Raw genomic sequence first — 22,728 nt, 5'->3', positions numbered from 1 at the left:
CTAGTTTTGCAAAACTTGTTGCTTATGGAGGTGAAGAAATTCAAACCGAAGGCTAAGTAGTGCTTTCATGTTATGTGGCCAAGAACTGTTAAAGCCTATTGTTTTATGTGGTTCCAAGACCTGTGCAGTCTTTACTGGGTCTCAGAGACAGTTTGAAAATGAATCTTTCTTTTACCAAAGAAGTTCATCAGATAAGCACATGTCTTAGTTCCAGCTTCACCAATACTATTTTTTTTTCAGAGTATGCTGATGTTTTCGATGACAAGTTGGGCAAACTTCCAGTTCTGTATTCTGTGAAATTAGACCCAAAAATCAGTCCAGTGGTCAGACCAGCAAGAAGAGTTCCGATAGCTATGCAGCATAAAGTTAAAGCTCAGTTTGGCAAAATGATGCAACAAGGTGTAATTTGTCCATTTACAGAACCTACCGAATAGGTGCCATCCATGTTAGCAGCTCATAAAAAAGGCTTCGACTGAAATCAGAATATGCACTGACCCAAGAGATTTGAACAAAGCATTAAAGAGGGCGCATCATCCCATGTGTACAGTCGAAGAAGTTGCAGCCCTGATATCGAATGCCACGTTTTTTTTTCTGTCTTAGATGCAGAGTTGATTTTGGCATGTGATCGCTAATCTTCATTACTGACTATATTCAGTACCCAGTTTGGAAGATATAGATTCCTCAGGATGCCATTTGGAATAAATTCAGCAAGTGAACTATTTCAGCGTGCAATTGAGCAAATTTTTTTGGGTTACCCATGTGCCATAATAGTAGATGATATATTGGTCAGAGGCAATGGTGAGCTAGAGCATGACAGAAATCTTAAGAGAGTTCTAGACAGAGCGTGCGAAGTAAACTTAAAGCTCAATCCTCTGAAGTGCAAATTCAGACTACCAGATGTTACATATGTACATCATTTACTTACAAGTACTGACTTGAGGCCAGACCTGTCCAAACAAGTAGCCAGTCTTGAAATGCCAGCACCAGATAATGTGCAAGCTCTACAAAGTTTTCTTGGTATGGTTAATTATTTGGGCAAGTTTATACCAGCTTTCAGTGAGTTGACAGAACCTTTGAGAGAGCTCACAAGTAAAAATGTTACTTGGTCATGGCTAGACCAGCACCAGAGAGCATCTGAAATTCTTAAGCAGAAAATTGCTACCCCTCCAACATTAAGGTACTATGATGTCAACAAACCAATAACTCTTTCCTGTGGTGCTTCAAGATTTGGTTTAGGTGCAGTTATTTTTCAAGGAAGGAAGGCCAGTAGCCGACGCATTGAGAACACTTACCCAGACTGAGATGCAATATGCTAAAATTAAGAAAGAACTTTTGGCAACAGTGTTAGCATGTTCCAAGTTTCAATATCTACAGTCGAGAAATCCAGACTGAAACTGACCAACCTATGCATTCAGCACCAGCAAGATTATAAAGAATGATGCTCAAACTGCAAAAGTACAACTTCACAATGGGCCATACGAAAGGCAAACTTTTTTATCTGGCTGATAACTTATCCACACAGCCCAGAAATTCAACAGAACAGCTTGATGCAGGGACTGACTTTGTCATGGAAGTGCATAATTTTTCTACAACAACACTTGAACAGCTACGAGACCATACAATGACTGATCCAGTTTTGCAAAAGCTCAATCATTATATCAGTGTTGGATGGCCGTCAAAGCAAGCAAGTGTACCACCACTAGAAGTGCAATCTTACTTTCCTTACAGAGATTAGTTGTTGATGAAAGATGGCAATTATTTTCATAGGTCCTAAAATTGTTGTTCCTGCTTCCTTACAACAATACATTCAGATTTTGCAATATGGCCACCCGGATTCTGAATCTAATAGAGAAGAGCAAGAGAACTAGTATTTTGGACATCTCTAATGAAAGACATTGATAGAGAACTTTTTTCCTGTTCAGTATGTAATAGTACTAAAGCACATCTGCAAAGAGAGCCACTTCAACTAAGTCAGACTCCTGATCTACCTTGGTCAACTGGGTCTGTATTACATGATCGAAGTTTCAAAACTTTCAAATCTGATATGGTCGACACCATATGATCGAAGTTTTGAAACTTTGAAAATGTAATACAAACACAACAACCTACAAAAAATACAATTCAAGCGCTCTAAGCAGGGGATACTTAAATATACCAACTCTGAGATCGCACTACAGTGCAGAAAAGGGAAATCTTCCCTTTCCGTGCTGTACGGAGACCTCCGTTAAAAGATTTGAAGTTTCAAAACTTTGATCATTTGGCGTCGACCATATCAGATTCAAAGTTTTGAAACTTCAATCTTATGATATAGACCCAGTCAACTGTAGCTGCTGACATACTTGAGCAGAACACTCAACATTACTTAGTACAGGTAGACTCTTATTCAAATTGGTTCAAGACTGATCTATTACCTAATCTGACTTCTACAGTCATCACTAAGTTGAAATGCCATTTCTCAGTCCATGGCAGTCCACAGAAATTAATCTCTGACAATGGTACGCAATTCAGTAGTCAATTGTTTTAAAAATTTGCCAGAGAATGGGACTTCATACATGTTACTAGTAGTCCAGAGTATCCGCAATTGAATGGACTTGCTGAACGCACAGTACAGAGTGCAAAGCAATTAATTGAGAAGTCAAAGCATGACAACACTTTTTTTGACCTTACTTAATCTCAGAAACATATCCTGTGACGATATACTTGGCTCGCCTGCTCAGACACTTCTATCTAGGCAAACCAGAACATTGCCCATCAGTTCTAGTTTGAGGCCTAAAGCTAAAAACAACCAGGTAATCAAAGCCCAGTTATCTACAAAGGTTTCTTTCCAAAAGTCCAGTTATGACAAGTTGAGCAGATTTCTGTGTCCACTGAAAAAAGGAGAGAGAGTAAGAACACAAACAGCGAAAGGCTTCAACTGGATTAGTCAAGTAATGAGTATTTGTGCAAAGCCGAGATCCTATTTTATTAAATCCAAGGGTGTGGAGGATAGGAAAAATGACAAGACATCTTCCTGTAGAAGAACCAATATCATCGTACATGTGATAAAGACTCTAACTCTCAGAGTAATTCTGATGTTATTCCTGTTCCACAATGTGTCTTGACTACTGATACTGTTCTGGCAGATGATTCCATTCCAGTGTTCTTAAGACTGAACAATCGGCAGAGACAATCACAGTTGCTAAACCAGATCCCAAATTTTATGTCACACGATATGACTGCGCCTAGTTTAAAATCCACAGCAAATGGACATAGTTGTATATATGTATCTAGCTTTGTATAATTGCATGATGAAAATAACTTCTGTGTAAATTGCATATTCATTAATTTCAGTAACAATGTCTAACTCATTTTGTCAAAGAGGGAGGATGTAGAATAACAGGTGTGTTGTACTTTTAAAAAGCATTTCCAAGATGTGTGTGTGCATATAAATACCAAGCGCATGTTAGCTTCAGTGTCATTTTGAAGGTGCAACCAGAATGTTAACATCCATATGCATGACAGCTAATCTGCTTATAAATTAAAGTTACTTAATCTCATTTATGATGTGTGTGTGTGTGTGTATGTGTGTACAATGAAGCTGCTTGAACAAGAACCCACGATGCTCGCTTGTTTTACCATGACCTGGTGAGTGACATGGTAAGTGCATAACTCTTTATCTGAGGTTATCCATGTCACTATTCCTTACTTCTGGGTTAGAGTCCCCATCTACCATACAATCCTGGGTGGCCTCATGGAAGGACATGCTGAAGAACTGTGGAGCTAAAGGAAGCCCTGTTCCTGGAAACTAGGTCATGTTTATAATGAGTAATGAAAGTGTGAGGAGTAGACCAGGCGGCTGCAGTGCAAATTTCATCTACGGAATGTCAGGCTAAATAGGCATCTGACCTAGCCAGAGATCTTGTGGAATGACCTCTGACAGATCCTGGTAAAGGCAATCCCTTAGAAGACTACATTTCAAGAAATACATTAGGATATCCAGTGAGATATGGTAATCTTGGACACCACCCGACCCAGTCTGTTAACAGAGAAGTCCACAAACAGGTTGGTCAGATTTGCGAAAGCTCTTTGTCCTGTCTATATAGAATCATAACTGTCTATGTACATCAAGCATGTGCAGCATATACTCTCCTTTAAAGGAATGGTTGGGAAAGAAAACTGGCAACTGAATGGTGTGACTCGTATGGAGGTTTGACTGAGAGAGCCTGCAACTTAAGAAACTCATCTTGCTGATGTTATAGCCACCAAAAAGGTGGGCTTCCAAGACAAAAATTTAATGTTGCAAGTTGCAGGAGGCTCAAAAGGACTCTACGTAACAGATTGGAGCACAAAGGTAAGGTCATAAGGAGGAGAGAGATCTTTGATAGGGGCCATAGCAGAAAGACACCTTTCAAAAAGGCCTTACAAAGGCAAACAGAAAAAGTAGGTTCCTCTCAAATATGAAAATTAGAGATGGCCACTAGCTGCTGCTTATTGTGGAGAAACTAGCTCTATCCTGAGAGAAGAGAACAATAAGATGTCAGGAATGGGAGCCAAAAAGGGATCCAGATTCTGCTGATTGGCCCAGACAGAAAATATTTTCCATTTACTATGATAAACCTTTCTGGTGGAGGCCTTCTGAGAGGCCAGACTGATGTCTCTGACTGGACCAGACTGATGTCTCTGACTGGACAGGCAAGCCTGGGCTGGTTTAGGATTACGGGAAGTGGATAAATCATGCAGTCAGACGAACAGTCTGAAGGTCTGGGGATCAGGAGATGAGAGGGGTAAGATATCAGAGCCAGAAGGGGATCCAGTACCCAAGAGGGGTACTTCAGATGAGACCTGAGGAGGAGGGATCCACACCTGCCGAGGTCAGAAGGGGGCAATGAGGATCAAGGGAGCCTTGAGACGATGAGCTTTCTGAAGCACTCTGGGAATGAGAGTTATAAGAGGGTAAGTGTAAAGGAGACCTGGAGGCCAATCATGGGATAGAGCATCCCTGGGGGACTCCCCGGCTGGAGGGATCAGGGTGAAGTACATGCTGTATTTGTAATTCAAAGGGGAAGTAAACAGAATGCAACTAGGTTGACCCCAGAGAAGGAATATCTCTCGCAAATGAATGATTCAGGAACCATTCATGAGGACTCAAGAAAGCTCTGCTGAGCTTGTCTGTTAACATGCTGGTCTCTTTGGGAATGTGTGTTGCAAAGAAAGCATCTTGAGAACATCTCCCATTCCCACACTCTCATGGCCTCTCGACAAATAGATAAGAACGTATGCCCTCTTGTTTGTTGATGTACCACACAACCACCATGTTGTCCATGTGCACTGCAATGGTACCCAGAGGAAGGCAGTCCTGAAAGGCTTGCAACTTGAGAAGAACTGTCCTCATCTCTAATATGTTTATGTGCAGTCTGGTCTCTGCAGACCACCACATACCTTGGAGCGTCTTTCCCTGGCAAAGCCCCCCACAACCTCAGCAGGGAAGCATCTGTGGTCACCATGGCACCAGGGGGAGAAGGAGAAAATGGTCTGCCCATGAGGAGATTGGGAGATTGAATCCACCAAAGAACATGACCTCCACCAAAGAACATGACCCCCGCACTGGAGTGAGGTGGAAGAGAGCTGTCATTGAGTGAGACAGAGAAGACCACTAGAGTCCACTGTAGCACCCTCATATAAAACCTGGCTAACGGCACCAGACAGACTGCCACTGCCATGGACCCCAAGGCCCTGAGAATGAAGGAGACCTGAGGACGAGACAGATCTAGGAGACACTGAACATGGGATCTGATTAGTTGTACATGCTTGGCAGGTAACCTTGCAATCTCTGACACAGTGTCTAGCTGGATGCCAATAATCTCTAAGTTCTGGGTCAAAATCAGATTCTACTTGGGTAGCTTCATGGTAATTCCTAGCTGGTCAAAAAGGAGATGGTATTGAGTGGCTGCGGCCAGATGATGGTTCATGGGAGCTCTGAAGAGCCAATCGTAGAGGGAAGGAAACACTTAGAATCCCTGCAGTCTCAGGTGAGCTGCGACCACTGCCATGCACTTGGTGAACACCTGGCAGGCTGTGGCAAGACCAAAGGGCAGGGTCCTGAACTGGTAATGACTGGCCCCAACAAGAAAGTGGAGATGTCTCCGGGAGCACCTGTCTATTTTTATATGATCGTATGCATCCTGGAGATCCACAGAGCACATCCAGTCATCCTTGTGCAGAAGGGGCATGATGGACTGTATAGTGACCATCCAGAACTTCGACTTCTTAACGAAGAGGTTTAACTCACTCGGGTCTAGGACTGGATGTAGGTCCCCCATTTTCTTTGGCACCAAAAAGAAGCGAGAATAAGTTCCGGATCCTCGATGTCCTGGTGGGACCTCATGGATGGGTCTCTTCTGAATAAGCTTGAGCACTTCTTGCGAGCTAACTCCCCCTGATGAGGTGGCACATCAGGGAGATGTTTCCTGACTGGTGGGGGTGAGAAAAGGGAATAAAATAGCCCCTGGAAATAATGCTTAGCACCCACCAGTCTCTTGAGATATTTGCCCAGGCCAAAGGGTGCAGAGACAAATGACCCCCAACTGCATACAGGGCAGGACAGCCAAGCAATGCATCAGGAGTGCTGGAAGGGCTTCTGGGAGAAGGGTTCCCTGGAGCACTGATTTTGCAGACCCTCTCTGCCTCGAAGGCAGCATCTACCGTTGAACCCTCTCCCCTGACTTCTAGAAGAGGGTTCATCCTGAGGCTTCTGAAAAGAAGACTGCGACTTTCGGAACCACAATTTCTTAGTCCCTCGTGTTTTAGAAAAGGACCACTGAGGGGCAGAAAACTTGATTCCCGACGACAACAAGGTCTTCCCTTCTTGCTCACTGTGGGTTAGTGTGTCTTTGATTGATGGGCCAAAGAGAGTTGATCCAAAGGGGGTATTGGGAAAGGATGCTTTAAAGGACTCCGCAAATCCATACAGACGCTGCCAGGAGAAACACCGAATAACTATGCCTGTGCTGGCCACTCAAGAGGTGCCTTCCATAGCACTGGAAATCAAACTCATCGAGGAATTAGCAAGGGATGCCAGAGTGGATAGCTTGGGAGACACTAGGTCCTCGGCAGGCATCAACTCAGAAAGGGAAGTGGTGAGTTCCTTAACCAAATATCTCTGGAGGCGGGTGAAGTGTGCGCCAAGTAATTAAGTGCCTGCAGACCAAAAGCAGCTGAGACTAAAACACACTTTCTATGTCTGTTGATCATCCGAAGGGTGGGATAGACAGACATACTCTGCTCCGCCAACTCCTAAGTGGCAGCAGCTACCACGACAGCTTCAACTGGCATGCCTTTGGCCAAAACTGTCTATCTCTGGGTGGACTTAAGAATATGTCCGTTCGTGTGGGAACTGGCTTCACAGTATCGGGGTCCTTCCATGCCCTGCTGGCAATAAGGTCCATCAGTTCACCAGTAGGGGGGGACCAGGTGGTAGATGGTCCCGTCCCAAACACTTTCAGGACCATGAACTCCTCAGAGGATGGGGGTTGGGAGGACCATCCACCCTTCAATTTGAGGATTTCTAGGATGTCTCCAAAGGAGAATCTTTAGGCAGAGATCTGGGGACCCATCCCCTTCATCTAGGTCCGTAACCTCAGTGAGAAACTCCATCGAAGAGTCTCTCTGTCTCCTCTTGCACATCCTCTTCCAGGGCACATCCTTTAAGAGGGGCTCAGAGGAGGACTCAGAAGAGTGAGGAACCACAAGTGGGGTAACTCCTCTTTGAAGGCTGGTTCGAGAGGGCTGGCCGGGAGCAGGATGAGACGACTCAGCTCTGAGTGATGAGAAGGGCTGGGAAAGGCCCTGGAGAGCTGGGGAGACAGCTCCAGCAGAGAAGGTCCTCTCTACTACCTGGAAGGCCAAAGGGCTGGAAGACGCACCCTCCACATCTCTGCCAGGCAAGCCCACCTCAGAAGAGGAAGCAGAGTATGCCACCACCTCAAGACTCCAGGATAATATGCGACCTGAACTGTCGAGAGCCAAAGCACCAAGGGGCAGGGACCAGTCCAAAAAAAACTGGACAGGAACCCTCTCCCATGGACTCCAGAGCAGCTGCTGAGGTCCGGGACCTAGTCTGCTCAGGGGGAGAAAGAGCAGAGCTGGTCAAGGACTCAGACGGGGTAGAGACAAAGTAGGCTCTAGGAGTCCCTGTCACCTAGCCACCATGCAGCAGGCCGTGGAAGTCCGAAACCACCTGGGTCGAGGGAGGAGACTGAAGAGTAGAGGCAGGGGAAGGACCCCTAGCCAGATGGGCAGGGGGCACAAGAAGCTCCAACTCAATTTGAGGCTTGGGGAATGACCTCATCATCCTGTCCATGTCAGATAGGAGCAAGCTCCTGGAAGACCCAGAAGAGGCTGATGACCTAGCTGGGGACACGTGTTGTGACCCCGAGTACCTCCTGTACCTCTCAGAAGAACGGCTTCTGCTACTGGGAGATGAAAAACGCTGCTCTGGGCCAGAACCCGACAGAGTCCCCAATCAAGATGGAATCCGACACGGGTCCCGGATCTGTCTGCTTCAGATCTGAGGGCAAGTGAGGATCCGAGCATTTAGAAATCGAATGCCTCCGATCCGAGGTTATCAGATCTGTGGCAGGTCTAGTCTGGGCAAGATCTGAATGCCTCGATCAGGAGGCCTTAAACCCAGGAGTAGACCTCAGGGACCTCAAATCTAAAGGTCTCAAATTGGAGGCCTTGGATCTGGGAGTAGACTCACGGGATGTCGGAGACAACAGCGCCAAGGCTGGAAATGGATCCAAGGAACTAGGATCCGACAGCCTAGGCTTTGTAGAGGAAGTGGACCCAGGAACAGAGGAAGCATTCCTCTTGTGGTCAGAGGGACCCTGTTTGGTCAGAGATTGGACCAAAGGACCCGCCCTCAGCCAATTCTTCAGAAGTAACTTATTGTGGCACTCAACCAAGGCCCTGGGGTTGAATGCGGCACAAATACCGCATTCAACCTTCAGGTGGTTGGCGCCCAAAAAACAGACGCACTCCTCATGCGAGTCGGAAATGGGCATCCTGTGACCACAAGAGGAGCACCTCTTAAACCCTGCTGGTTTGTCAGACACGCCAAAGCCAAAACACAACCGAACCATAAATCAGGGCCAGACAGTCAAAAATCCAGCAACAACAATCAACACAATTAAATTATTCAAAAGTAAGGACAATAAATGAGTTTAAGCTTAAGATTTTAAGATCTCTTGGTTAACCAACATTCAGTATAATCGTAGGTTCATAGGTTCATATGTATTTACTAGGCTAGCGATCACAAGTGTCTTTTTAAGCCTAGCCATGCATCCCAAATCTCTGACAAGATCTGATACCCTTGATAAGTGTATCAAGCAGGAGCTTGGGAGATAAAACATTTGCAAGCAGGGGCCTGGGAGATGAATCATTTACAGGTTGCTTGTATCTATCAGGGACATAGGTGCCCAAACCAGGGATGAATCTCAAGGTCCCCATCCAATAGACCAAGTTGCACTTCAACTGGGTTAGGGAGGAACTTTGCTTCACATGGATGGGGAGCCTGTTCCATAGACAGGCCTCTGGGATACATACCTTTCTCTCCAGAAGGTCCTATTTATAACCATGGGCATGGTTTACGTCTTTAGAATGGGTAATTCTGGTGCTGTTTATTTTCTCGATATGCAGGAGGACCATCAGACTGGGGTCTGACAATGCCCTGTATGTCAAGCACAGATCTCCCCTCAAAAGCCTGTAGGAGACAGGAGACAGAATACAGGGATAGGGCTTTGAGGCGGTCTGCATAAGACATTTTACTTACACCCTGTATTATTTTAGTGAGGAACCTCTGTGGGCATTCCAATTGTTGGATATGCCTGGTTAGGTGCATACCAAAGGGGCATCGTACTGAATGGCAGGTCTGAAGAATACTGAATACAGTGTAACAATGACTTCCTTGGACTTAAATGCCATGCCTTTGTTTATAAGTTGCAGAGCATAGAATTATTTCCTCACTACTGCAGACTCGTGATGGTCAAAGGCTAGATTACTATCTGTGTGTGTCCTTAAGTCCCCGACTACTGGGTCAACTCTAAGGGGTGTGTTGCCGATATGATAGTTACCAGGGAAGGATAACTTACCAAAGGTACTATTATGCATTTCTTAGCATTTAGTTTTAGTCCTTGACTCTGAAACCAGTTGTCTGTGTCAGCCCCTCCTGGAGAACATTTGTGTCAGTGTGGGATTCAATGACAGCTCCTAATTTGCAATCATCTGCAAATTTAGTGAGCTAAAGACCACTGACATTGCCCTTGATTTCTGAGAAGTAAATGCCAAAAAGGAGCGGTCAAAGGACTGATCCCTGAGGGACTCTACTTGTAACTGGCCTCTCTGTAGAGGTGGACTCCCCGATACTAACTTCCTGGGTCCTGTCTGTGAGCCAATTGGCCATCCAATGGGTGATATACGAGTTTGTACCTAACCTCTTGAGTTTGTCAACAATGCCCGAATGAGGTATTGTGTCAACTGCCTAGGTCACGTCAAGGTAGGCAGTGTGAACGATTTCCCTCATCCATTGCTTTGGTGACCTTCTCAAAGAAGTCCACCAGACTGAGTAGGCATGATTTGCCCTTGACAAAACCAAACTGGGTTGGGGACCAGTGTCTGGAGGTTTACTATATCTCTACTAATCATCTCCATGATAATTCTTTCCATGGCTTTACATAAAAGACTAGTGAGACTTATGGGTCTGTAGTTTCTATGGTCTGTAGATGGCCCACCTTTGTCTAAAGGGATGACTGTTGTCGTTCTCCAATCATGAGGCAGGAAGCCTGTTTGGAGGCTGCAGTTACATAGTAATTTCAGAGGCCCTGATAGGTCATGTTTCATGCTACTTAGAAGGCATCCTGGGATATTGTCTAGGCCCACTGATGCGGTATTCTTGGCCTTAGAGCATTAAGGACCTGTTTCCTAAGTGATAGTAGGGAGAGTTAAATTTGATGGTATTTCCCGAGGGAAGGTTGAGGGGGGCGGGGGTGAAGTTAACACTGACTATCAGCCAGGAGGTTTGCTATATCTTCTGGCTCAGTGTACGTGACAGACAACAAAGCAGGCCAGCACTCCAATATTGGTGGAATCTCTTTTATTCACCTCACAAACCGGTTTCAGCTATGTAAGCCTTCATCAGTGTCAGTGTAGGTGACTCCATTTACAATGAGCTCAGCACACAACTGTGTACTGCCTTTGAGGTTTCGGACAAAGCTAAAGAATGCTTTGTGGCTGTCCTAAGCCTGTGAGGCCAAACTAACCTCAAGTTTGGCTTTGGTAGACTATTTGTCCTCTGAGTTGTTTGTTTAGTTTGAGAATGCTTTTATCCTGTTTGGTGCTGCACCTCCTAATTTTTGCCATGATTTTCTTCCTTCTGTTCTACAGCCCACCGATTTTCTGATTCCACCAGGGTGGCTTGTTTTTTGAGTTAGTTCTGTACTTCTTCCTGGTGGGTACAACTGCCTCTACGCAGCTATTAATATGCTTGTACAGGGTTTCTGTGAACAGTTCTGCATAGTATCACGTAATAGCAGGAAGTTAGCCTTAGAGTAGTTCCTGAATATTCCAGATTTAGCTGGGAGTCCAGGTTTTATTTTTACTTTAAAGGAGACCATTTTGTGGTCTGACCTTACCAAGGAAGACATTACAGTAGGGGGTGTGTAGCACTCTCCCATATTAGTGAGGACCAGATCCAGTATGGTTGCACCCCTGGTTGCTGTACTGATTATTTGGTCCTGGGAGTTTGTATTTCCAAAATCCAGGAGTCGATGTAAATGTACATTTGGTGTTGTATCAGATTCCCAATTAATAGTGGGGTAATTAAAGTTACCCATGAATATGGTATTGGGTTGGATGGTTAGTATTTCTAGTAAGTTTAAATACTTGGGTATGTGTTTCCTGGGTCATAGAGGGGGACCTATAGCTTTCAAGAAGTGGTACTGGATTTTGCCTTGGTGATTTGAACATGGAGCAGCTCAAGTGCATTGTCCTGTTTGAACAGCCTTGAAGTATATTTATTGTTGATGTAAATAGAGACGCCTCCACCTTTAGTCCCTGCCTGTGAAGTAGCTGGTCTAAATGTGTGGAAAGCATTATAACCTTGCACTGTTGGTGTGCTCTCCCTGGCTTAAAACTATGTCTCAGTGACCACACATATGTCAGCGTTCTCTATGGTAAAGAATTTCTAGGAAGTGAAGCTTTTTGTTTGGACTCCTGGCAGTGAGCAGTAATACCTTTAGATTTTCTTGGTTTTGATTTATGTCAGAAGTACCTACAGTTTAGCACTGCATAAAAAAGGCACTTTCAGGGAAGACAATGTTTTAGCTAATATTCGAAAGCCTAGAGGGAGGGGTGCAGACCATCCCTAGCAAAGCATTTGGCCTATGCATTTATAAGCTGAATATTTTTTTTCAGGGTGAGCTCCTGTGGCACACAGGGATGAAACCAGGTATCCGTTGAAGCTGATGTAGTGAAGATGAGTATGTCTATCCTCAGGGGGTACAGGGATCCTCAGAGGAGGAGCAGAAATACAAGGGGCAGCCCTGGGGCAGAAGTTCGGCCATCAAGCAGTGTATTCTGTAGTCTTCATCTCAGGTGCAAACGAGTATGCTCTCATATAGGGAAAGCCATACTAGCCCCATTGTGATGTAGGTCACATGTCCCCTTCCCTGGGGAGGAGCTAGGGCCTACAATACACACCCTCTTTACCACAATGCCAGTAAAGGCACATGCCAACCACATGAATGCATGAAAGATGGTTTCACCAGACAGCTTTCACTCTTGTGCTGGGTATACTCAGTACAGGTGAACAAACAAGTTCTAATAAAATTAGAAGAGGCTTGGTAGTCTGCAGATATGGGAGCAAAAAGTGCAGCGGTAGTGTTGTCGCCTCACAGAAAGAGGTTCTCCTGTTCGATTCTCGGCTGGAGTGCCTTCTGTGTCAAGTCTGCATGTCCTCCCCACGGTCGAGTGGCATTCGAAAGACATGCATAGGGCGTGCCTTCATTGAAGGTTGGGCGTCAAGCTGGCACCTCGGCACCATATAAATCTACTGCCAATCATTAGCGGACCGGAGATCCGCTGTGGCGACCCCTAACCGGGAAAAGTCGAAAGAAGAACAACATATGTATTTTAATCAAAGGGAAGCAACATTGGGGTTCATCTTCTCATTTCTTCCTCTGCTGCCCATATAAATTAAATTCAGTGAGCACCACATAATTTTTCTGTTGCTTTGATAAACTTAAAGCAAAAATATCAAAATAAGATCACCTGCTCTAGATTTTGGCACCAATGAACTCTACAATTGTTCAGTGATGGCCCCAGCAACTATGTTATTTGATAATGCCTAAAACAAGTTATTCTGTCACCTATTGTTGAACAGAGATTATGCAAGTTAAGTACGTAATACCTCACCAAGTAAAGAAGGACAGGTAAGTACTGTGTCTCAAGCCAGTACTTGAGCTATCACAAGCAGATGTTAAATAATGAAAAACTACCGTAAAGGCATACCAGAAATGCACCAACTACTATGTTTCTGCTAATATGCAGAAAGGAATATAAAACACCATTAGTTCTAGATTGTCCTCCTTGAAAATGTGATTACCAAACAATTCATTATTTTACAGAAAAATTTCCCTGTCAAGATCTGTACCCAAATGGGAAAATATTCAGATTCTGTGAATGTGGCATCATTTGCAAATGTGTTAAAAGCTGTAAGATTGACTCACTGCTTTTTCAAGGTTCTCTGGACAAGGCATATGGTCTAAGTCAACAAAAGGGTGTGTAAAGAACTCCTCAAATAGAATTCTCTTGGAGGGGTCCCTTTCTAAAAGCCTTAGCAGGAGGTCTCGACACTCTCGGGATACTCGAGCCCCTGATGGTATCTGTAAAGTAAAAAAATATGAACAAAATTAACCTTTTGATTATTGTAGCTATACCTAATTAGATACCACAACACTGTGTTATTTTCTAATGAAAACAAAGCTAAAAACAGTAACTATATCCTATACCTTTTAACATTCTATCAGTGTTGCCAAAAGGAGCAAAACATTTCACTTCCAGTTTGTAAAACAATACTGAACATACTCACTCCTCAGGGAGTAACAAAAGGCAACTACTGGGTGTGACTCTAATGATCACCTGTTTAAGGTCACATGCTATAGCAAAGCTCAATTCCTTATGATACAATAAAATGTTAAATCAACTTGGGCTGAGGACACTCTAGGAGCAACTCTTAAAATCGACTCTTTAAGGCTATATGTTAAGCATAATCTCTTACTATAAAATACAATGTCAAAATAACTTTGGCTGAGGACACTTCACACTTATATGTGATGACAGGTGAAATCCCATTACATTATTTTAAAAAAGAAGCAGAAAAGAAAATGACAAATTCCATAATTAAGGGCAAAGATACACTACCTGTAATACACCATCCTACAATGTCATCTGGTTTACTTTGTATTCTACTAAGTACTATTTCCATAGCTGGTATAAAAAATCTATCAAACTGCGACAACTTATACTGACCTAAAATGTATTTATGCTTACTGTCTAAAATGTATCAACTACTGTTTTACTGTTTGCTTTTTTTACTGTTGAGCTTTTGTCCCAGGGCTTCCTTTGAAAAAGGACAGCTTGTCTGCAATCGATAAATAAATTAATAAAGTAGCTGACCATATTATCTTATGCAGTCCAACAGTACAGAATACTCAATTCCTTACAAGTTAGTCATTTAAATATGACTTAATGGTCTAGCATTCAGATATTTAAGAGTTTGTGCAATGAGGCACTGCAGAGTGTACGCAAGGAGAAAATGATGCCATGCCTTGGCAAGCAGAAACCAATAAGCCATGTGTCAGCACTATCTAGGAGTATAACGGAAGTAGTACAAGAGATCCAGTGAAATAAAATAAATGTATACACCAGTTTTCAACTTGACTGAGTGCACATCTATTAATATCGGAGACAATATGTGTAGTTTAATGAAAAACAAATTCCATTTCTGCTTACAGTTAGGTAAGAGGCGCCAGTGAATGCCACAAAAAAAAAAAAAACTCAATAAAAGTATATGGAATGCTACATGCTATCTCATGATGGTGAGCCGAGTTTTCAAGGGGAAGGTAAACAGTGATCCCAAAAAGCTCCCATACACTATATAGGCTTAATTTTTGTCAGTACTGAAAGTTATGATGAAAAGAAGAAAGGATACTATCTTTGATAGGAATATCGAGCAAAAAGCTATGATGGTGAGCAGAAATGGATAAAAAGATAGCAATGATTACAAAGGCAACAAAAAGAACCCATTAAAGAAATAATCAACCAGCTATAGTCAACAGTGGTACAGAGACTTCAAAGACTATTGTCAAATGTAGAAGTTGAGGGCAGTATACTACATGTTTAACTATCCTTGTAAGGGTCAAAGGCCACTCACACAGATGCAAGGATTACAACATGATAGCTAACTCAAGGATATGCTATGAACTGACGCAACACAGAAGACAGAAGCTGGACTCTTTCTGGGGATAGATCCAGCACAAGACGACCTAAATAACTGTCTAGCGTCTGGTGCTAGATGTGGTGGACCCACAACATCTGCTGTTAAAAAAAATGTTTGGGCCCATAACATCAGCGGTTAAAAAAAATGCTTCTGCTCCACTGCTGCATTTAAATAAAAGCAAATATTTTGTTCTGCTCCACTGCGTTCTGCTCCACTGTTTCATCGTTTTGATGTGTAACAGCTCTGATATCTTCTCTTTCATTGGCTCCAATGTATAGCCAATAAAGGAGAGGCTTTCTGGAGTTTACCATAGTCAAAACATACCAAAAGCAGACATCCTTGTAATGCAATTTATCACAAGCATGGGGAAAAAAAATCTGCACAGTTTGAAAATGTATTCCTGTGGACTGTGGATCTGGTAATGTGTGCGTGCTGTAGTATTATCGTTTCATAGCTCTTACTATTCAGAAAATACTTGTCAATGCAAATCATTTTGTTCTAACTTTTTAAATAAATTCGAGTTCAGGTTGCCTAGAATTCTCAGCACCATAGATATGTCTCACTAGTGTGAAAGCCATGTATTTTCGACACAGTGACTATATTTGTTAAAAACTACACTAAGGAGGCCCCCTGACTACAAAACAATCTACTTTTGTAGAAGACTCATTAATTCCTCATGAAAGGTAAATAAAAGAAGTAGGTATGTTTTTTCTAGTTTTGCGGTTTCTTTTTTTATGAATGACAAGAGTATAGTGAAAATGGACTGAATGACTTTATGTTTATGTGGGGGGGGTGGAAGGGGGGGTAATAGCTGGTGATTAAGCTTTATTTAGAAATGTAATAAACGGTTAAACAGGTACAGGACTACAACAAACTGTAAATTGATGCAGTCGTTCATTCATTCATTTGAAATTGGATTGAATTAGTAATGTGCTCTTTTAGTGGTATCAGCCTTTTCTGAGTGGCAGGTTCTCATGCCCTATAGAGAGGCTGCTTGTATATTTTGGTAATAATTTATGTACAAAAATGTGTGTGTTGCAAAAAAAAAAAAAAGTTTTATTTCCTGTTGCGTCTGTGTGGGTATGTTAATGTGTTTGTATGCACATGTCAATAATGCCAGTCATTATCAATTCATAGTCTTTATTGTTCAGAAAACACTTGTCCATATAAAACCTCTTGTCCTGTTAACTTTTAAATGAATTAGAATTTAACTACCTCCCATATTTCTCCAACTTTGCAGAATGTTTCTGATACTCCCACATGTTTTTCCATCCCTCATAAAACTTTTGCTTTTCACTGATAAATCACTGGGGATTACAATCAGTCAACATTACCAATCATTAATGCTTTATAGCTCTTATTATTCAGAAAATTAATGTTGAAGCAACATCCATTATTCCATTAACTTTTAAGTGAATTACAATTGTCTGCAGTGTTGTTTCCTGATTTTGCCACATATTTTTACATGTCCTTTATTAAATTTTACATTTCTGGTAAATCACTGAGAATCACAGTCAGTCAATGGTATCAATCATTAGAGTTTCATACTTCTTGTTCAGAAAATGCATGTTCATGCAACACATTTTCTGTTAACTGCTAAAGTAAATTAGAGTTGTCTGACACTTAAGGCTCTGAGCTGTTAATGAACTGCTTCCTGCAATTAAAGGCACAGTGTTTTATTCCATACACCGCCATTTGCCTTTTTGTAGGACTTTCAGCAGGTCAATTAAGCAAACAGTGCACCTGGGTCGTCCTTAAAATGGACTTTTTGTCCAGTGGGTTAAGCTGGTTAACAAACAGGTAAAATAAAATAAAAACAGTGATATTTAAAGTCTGTCCCCTATGTGGGCTTTTATCCCCCCATTATTTTTGTTTTTGTCCAGAATTCTTCATCAAAGACTGGTCTGTTCCAAGTAACATCTGTGGCTTTTGGTAATTTTTTGTGGATTGCAGTCAATAAATAATCACAAGCATGTGAGTTTTTGGGCTTTGAATCCTTCAGAAAAAGTTTACTAATGCAATGCTTGTTATTATAGCTACCTTGTTAAGTATATAGGAGAAATACTTAAAATCTGTTTCTGATTTTGTCTTCTCTCGGATTCTTGAGCTAAAAAGCTGAGAGGGCAGATGGGAACTGCAATGGATTGCACTGCACAGTTCTGATAGCAGTGAGCTGAGATACATTTCTGGGTCATTAATTCATGTACTGATTAATTCATGCAATCTCAAGCAAATATCTGAGGCCATAAATGTGGCTGTAAATGATAGTCGTGTGTGTGTGTGTGTGTGTGTGTGTGTGTGTGTGTGTGTGTGTGTGCAGAGAGGGCATGGCTCTCAACTATCTATGATTTTTCCTTATACTTGGAGTCTGTTCCTCATAAAATATGTGGCTTTCAGGTAAAGCGTTGTGGACTCAAATCATTAAATAATGACTGAGTTTCAGACTTCATATTTATTTATTTTACATTTGTTTACCACTTGCTAACACCAAACTTGTTATAATAGCAACGTTTTAGGTACACAAAAGATATATATATATAGATATATTTAAGTAGCGGGGTGGTGTGGCGGTGCAAGGGAGCTTGTCCCCACTGCTTACAACAGTTTATTTTGTTTTTCCTTCTTTTTTGTTTTTCTTTTTTTTATTTAGAGTCGACGTTTTGTAAATTCGAACGGAATGGTTCTTACATTTCGTGTCCGAAGTTATAAAACTTCAACTATGTGATCTAGGCCTATATCATATATATATATATATATATATATATATATATACATACACATATATACACACATACACACACACATATATATATATATATATATATATATATATTTTTTTGTGTGTGTGTGTATACATATATATATATATATATATATATATTTGTGTGTGTGTGTGCATATTATATATACATACAGAGATATATAGTTCTTCAACTGGGTGGGTATGGGTGCACAATAGGTTATACTGTGCAGTTTTCATAGCAGACAGCTGAAATACATTTCAGGTTGTTATTTATGTTATTTGCTCATTCATCTGATCACAAGCAAATTTCTGAGATTTACAGCATAAGGCACTATAATTTTGGTCACAAGTGTGTGTGTGTGTGTGTGTGTGTGTGTGTGTGTGTGTGTGTGTGTGTGTGTGTGTGTGTGTGTGTGTGTGTGTGTGCAAATGCATGCTATAAATACTTGGTTTGTGCATCCCACAGTAGTTATGGAATAAATTAAATAATTAATTGCAGTAAACAGGAGACTCATCATATCAGCAATGTTCTTTGGGTAAGATCCTTGGTTTCCTTGTTGACTGACAGTGTTTTACTACTTGGATGTAAATAAACTCTATATCCTAAAGTCTAAAAGGATAATGTTAATATTTTAGCAATGAACATATTTTTGGTACAACTTCTTTTTGCAGGCATTGGAGTGCGAAGTGCTCTGTGTTGAGCTACAACACAGATTGTCTGGCACTTAGTGTGAAGATGAGTAAGGCTATGAGCTGTTAATGACTTCCTTCCTGTAGTATAGGGTCTGAAGCTTTCAGCCTTTGGTTTGTTTGAAGTGTACATACATACATACAAATATTTCAATCACAGGCAAGTAATACCCTTCTAGCTTGCCAAGTATACCAAAAAAATTAAGTTATATACTCACCATAACATTCTGAGTTGTTGCTCTTCATTTGTCTTCAACCTGCGGATTACCGGATCCGACTCAGCCGCATATCCAGCAACTGATCCGAGCTTCAAGCTCCTACCCTACCCATAATGCCCCTGTCTCCTTCCTCCTTTCAGATCGAGTTTACTGCCTAACTTAGCATCTACACCTGACCCAACACCTTGACCCATGCTGAATTTCTTTATACGCAAGAAGGGAGAGCAAGAGGCACCCAAGTGGTGACCACATCCTCTACTCGCCACACCACCACACAATCTATGCAAGGCAGGGGAAGGAGGGAGGGAAAAGTTGAAGACAAACAGCAACAACTCAAATGGAACGTTATGGTGAATACATAACTTCTTTATCTGAAGTTGTTGTCTTCATTTGGTCTTCAACCTGTTGGACAGAGTCCCCACCTACTAAACACCTGGGAGGCCCTCATGGAAGGATATTCCTGAGCATGGCACAGACAAAGGATGCCCTGTTCCTGGATATGATGTCCAACTTATAATGTGAGATAAAAGTATGTGATGAAGTCCAAGTGGCCGCACAGCAGATGTCATCTAATGAAACTCTGAACCAAAAGGCCACTGAAGTAGCCATAGAGCTAGTGGAATATGCCTTCACATGACCTGGCAGGGATAAACCCCTAGCAGAATATGCCAGTATAATACACTGGGAAATCCAATGGGCAATGGTGACCTTCGATATTGGTTTTCCCAAAAGGGGTTTAGAGTAGGAAATGAAGAGTTGGTTAGACTTATGAAAGGACTTAGACCTGTGCAGGTAAAAATGTAGCTGTCTGTGCACATCCAACAAATGCAATTGTATTCTCCCTTATTTTGAAAATTTGGGAAAAAGACGGGGAGATTAATCACATTATTAATATTGGACTCCAAAGCTAACACAGAAAGGAAAGATGGATTAGTATGCAATGATACCCTATCCTTATGAAAAATCATACAAGCAGGCTTGACTGACAAACCTTGAAGCTGCGAAACCCTCTTGGCATAAGTAATAGCAACCAAGAAGGCAGTCTTCCAGGACAAAATCTGCAGGTCCACGGAGGCTGCAGGTTCAAAGGGGATGAAACCAGAACTTGCAGAACCAACATAAGATCCCACGGTAGCGCACAATCCTTCACCAGTGGCTGAAGAAGAAAGGTGCCTTTTAAAAAGGCTTTGCAAAGCTTAGAAGATGCTAAGGAAGCCATGCTATCACCTACATGAAAATTAAAAATTGCTGCCAAGGACCTTGACTGTAGAAGAACTGGCACCTTGTTGAAAGATCCCTGCCCAAAAATTCTAAAACCGCAGAAACCAGGGCAGTGAAAGGGTCAAGGGCATGCTGCAAAGCCCAGATCGAAAAACATCTCCATTTGCTGGAGTACACCCTTCTGGTGGAATACTTATGAGCTGCCACCAGGATCCTTTTGACAGGTGAAGATAAACCGGGAGTCCTTACTATCATGGTAACTGGAGCAGCCAAGCAGTGAGCTTCAGACTGTCCAGGTCTGGATGGGCATTCCCTGAAGGATGAGAAATGAACTGGATCTAACATCCATGATGGAGCCACCAGATGAGACCACAGAGAGGGGGAACCAGACTTGGCGAGTCCGGAATGGGGCAATGAAGATAACTAAGCTCCCAGCCTGCGAGCTTTCTGAAGGAATTTTGGTATTAAGGAAAGAGGAGGATAAGCATACAGAAGCCGGGACCAAGCATGAATTAGAGCGTCTCTGGGGGCTTCCCACGGTGGGGGGGTTCAGAGCAAAAAACTCACTGCATTTCACGTTGGAAAGAGAGGCAGAGATCGCAGCATGGCTGACCCCACTTGAGAAAGATCTGTTTTGCTACTGAAGGATTCAGAGACCACTCGTAAGGCATCAGAATTGACCTTGTTTTTTTAACAGACAATCTACAGACTCTGGAGAATGATTTATACCATTTAAAATAGCAGCAATGTCAACGTCTACACTTGGAGGCATGCTGCACCTTTAAGGTAATCAGAGGGGCTTGTGAGTGTTTACCATGCCCACTTACGGGGAAACCTATCCTGACTTATTGGTTAAATGGCAACAAATTAACTTAGACACAAGTTATGCATATATGAGATTAATGCTCGATTTTTTCACTCCTTTAGAAAGTGAACTGAGCTAAAAAAATCATTAAACCAACAATTTGACATCTATAAAATTTCTAGTGGAAATCTGGCAGAGCTTCATACAGCGGAGATCATAGATCAAGTTTCCCTATATGAACATAAACTACTTATGCGGAAACTAAAGGAGCTGCAGAGAGACATTAACGACTTTGCTAATAACCATGTTTTTATGTGGCCAAGAGAACATTGTACTACTTAGGTCTCCAATAATCATCAACAACAGCACGACTCTAATGGAGGTAGTGAGTTAGCTATGCAGGTAACTAGCCAGCTTAATGCCTGTGGAACAGCTTCAGCACCTCCCAGTATGAATAGGGAGGGTCGGACACCAACTTTAACGGTTACTTCTACATCTGTCTACAGCACTCCACTTGATGAACATGGATTAACTACTACAGGGAGGATTACTCCTTCAGGTAATCAGCAAGAGCCTAAGCCTGTGGTATGAAGGAAGATTATTCCTTTGAATGTCCAACAGCCATTTTTTTCAACTCCCCCTCCTCTTTCACAAGAGATGGAAGAGCTCTACCGAAGTACAAGAGCCACAAGACAGAATGAAACAAACAGCCACTCCTGGATGGAAACATGCGGACACTCAAGAAAATGTGGACTCAAGTTGTATGAACCTTGTATGGAATATTTCTTCCAGACAGTTAACTGAAGCAGAGGTTAGTGTTTTAAATAGAGGACTTTCATTCATACCAGCTCAACGCACTGATGTCTCTGAAGTTATGTTAGATTTGCGAATGTTTACGAAGAATGCTGCATTAAAATTAATGTTTGGTGACAGTAATAATGAAATGAATACTGCTGCTGTGTTTAAATCTAGTCCGTATATACCACAGAGCCACCCTCTCCTAGATGCATTTACTAGGTTATGTAAAGATGAGCTATACAAGCTATTGGGAAATGGGAAGCAGAGTTATAATAATTTAACTTTTGATGAATGACAGGCACTGTCGTCTTTACAATGAAAACCTAATATAGTGATCAGAACAGCAAACAAGGGTGGCTCAGTGGTTATTATGGATAAAGCTTATTATTTTGAAACCATGAATGCTATGTTATTAGATGAGAAAAAATACAGTCCTGTGAGTTTATTTGATACAGAACGCCTGCAGGAAGATATGGGCCTCATGTCAAAGGAACTTTTTCAGTACTTTGTGGTTGAAAATCCCTTGACACTCATCTTAAATGGGATGCCTAAAGTACATAAAAATCCGCTGACACCCCCCTTCAGACCCACTTTGGCAGGAGGGAGATGGTTAACATAACCCTTGTCTATATATGTAGAAAAACAACTCAGATCTATTCTTGATAAATGTGACACAGTACAAGGTGAAACATCAATAAAGACTCAATTTATGGTGACTATA

At 42.1% G+C, this 22,728-nt stretch overlaps 1 protein-coding gene across 1 annotated transcript in view; it reads right to left on the bottom strand.

Moving 5' to 3' along the window:
• LOC122806064 (serine/threonine-protein kinase ULK3-like) overlaps positions 1 to 22,728 on the bottom strand; it is a 571,755-nt gene that overhangs the window by 340,073 nt on the left and 208,954 nt on the right. Inside the window, exon 7 of the mRNA XM_044076303.1 lies at positions 13,761 to 13,916. Coding sequence (XP_043932238.1) covers positions 13,761 to 13,916 — 156 coding nt within the window. The remainder of the gene's footprint in view (positions 1 to 13,760; positions 13,917 to 22,728) is intronic.

The sequence above is a fragment of the Protopterus annectens genome, chromosome 7.part0 (assembly GCF_019279795.1).
Source record: "Protopterus annectens isolate FY-2018-M chromosome 7.part0, PAN1.0, whole genome shotgun sequence".
Taxonomy (NCBI): Eukaryota; Metazoa; Chordata; order Ceratodontiformes; family Protopteridae; genus Protopterus; species Protopterus annectens.
The sequence above is the reverse complement of the archived record's forward strand: the minus strand, read 5'-3'. Positions and strand labels throughout refer to the sequence as shown.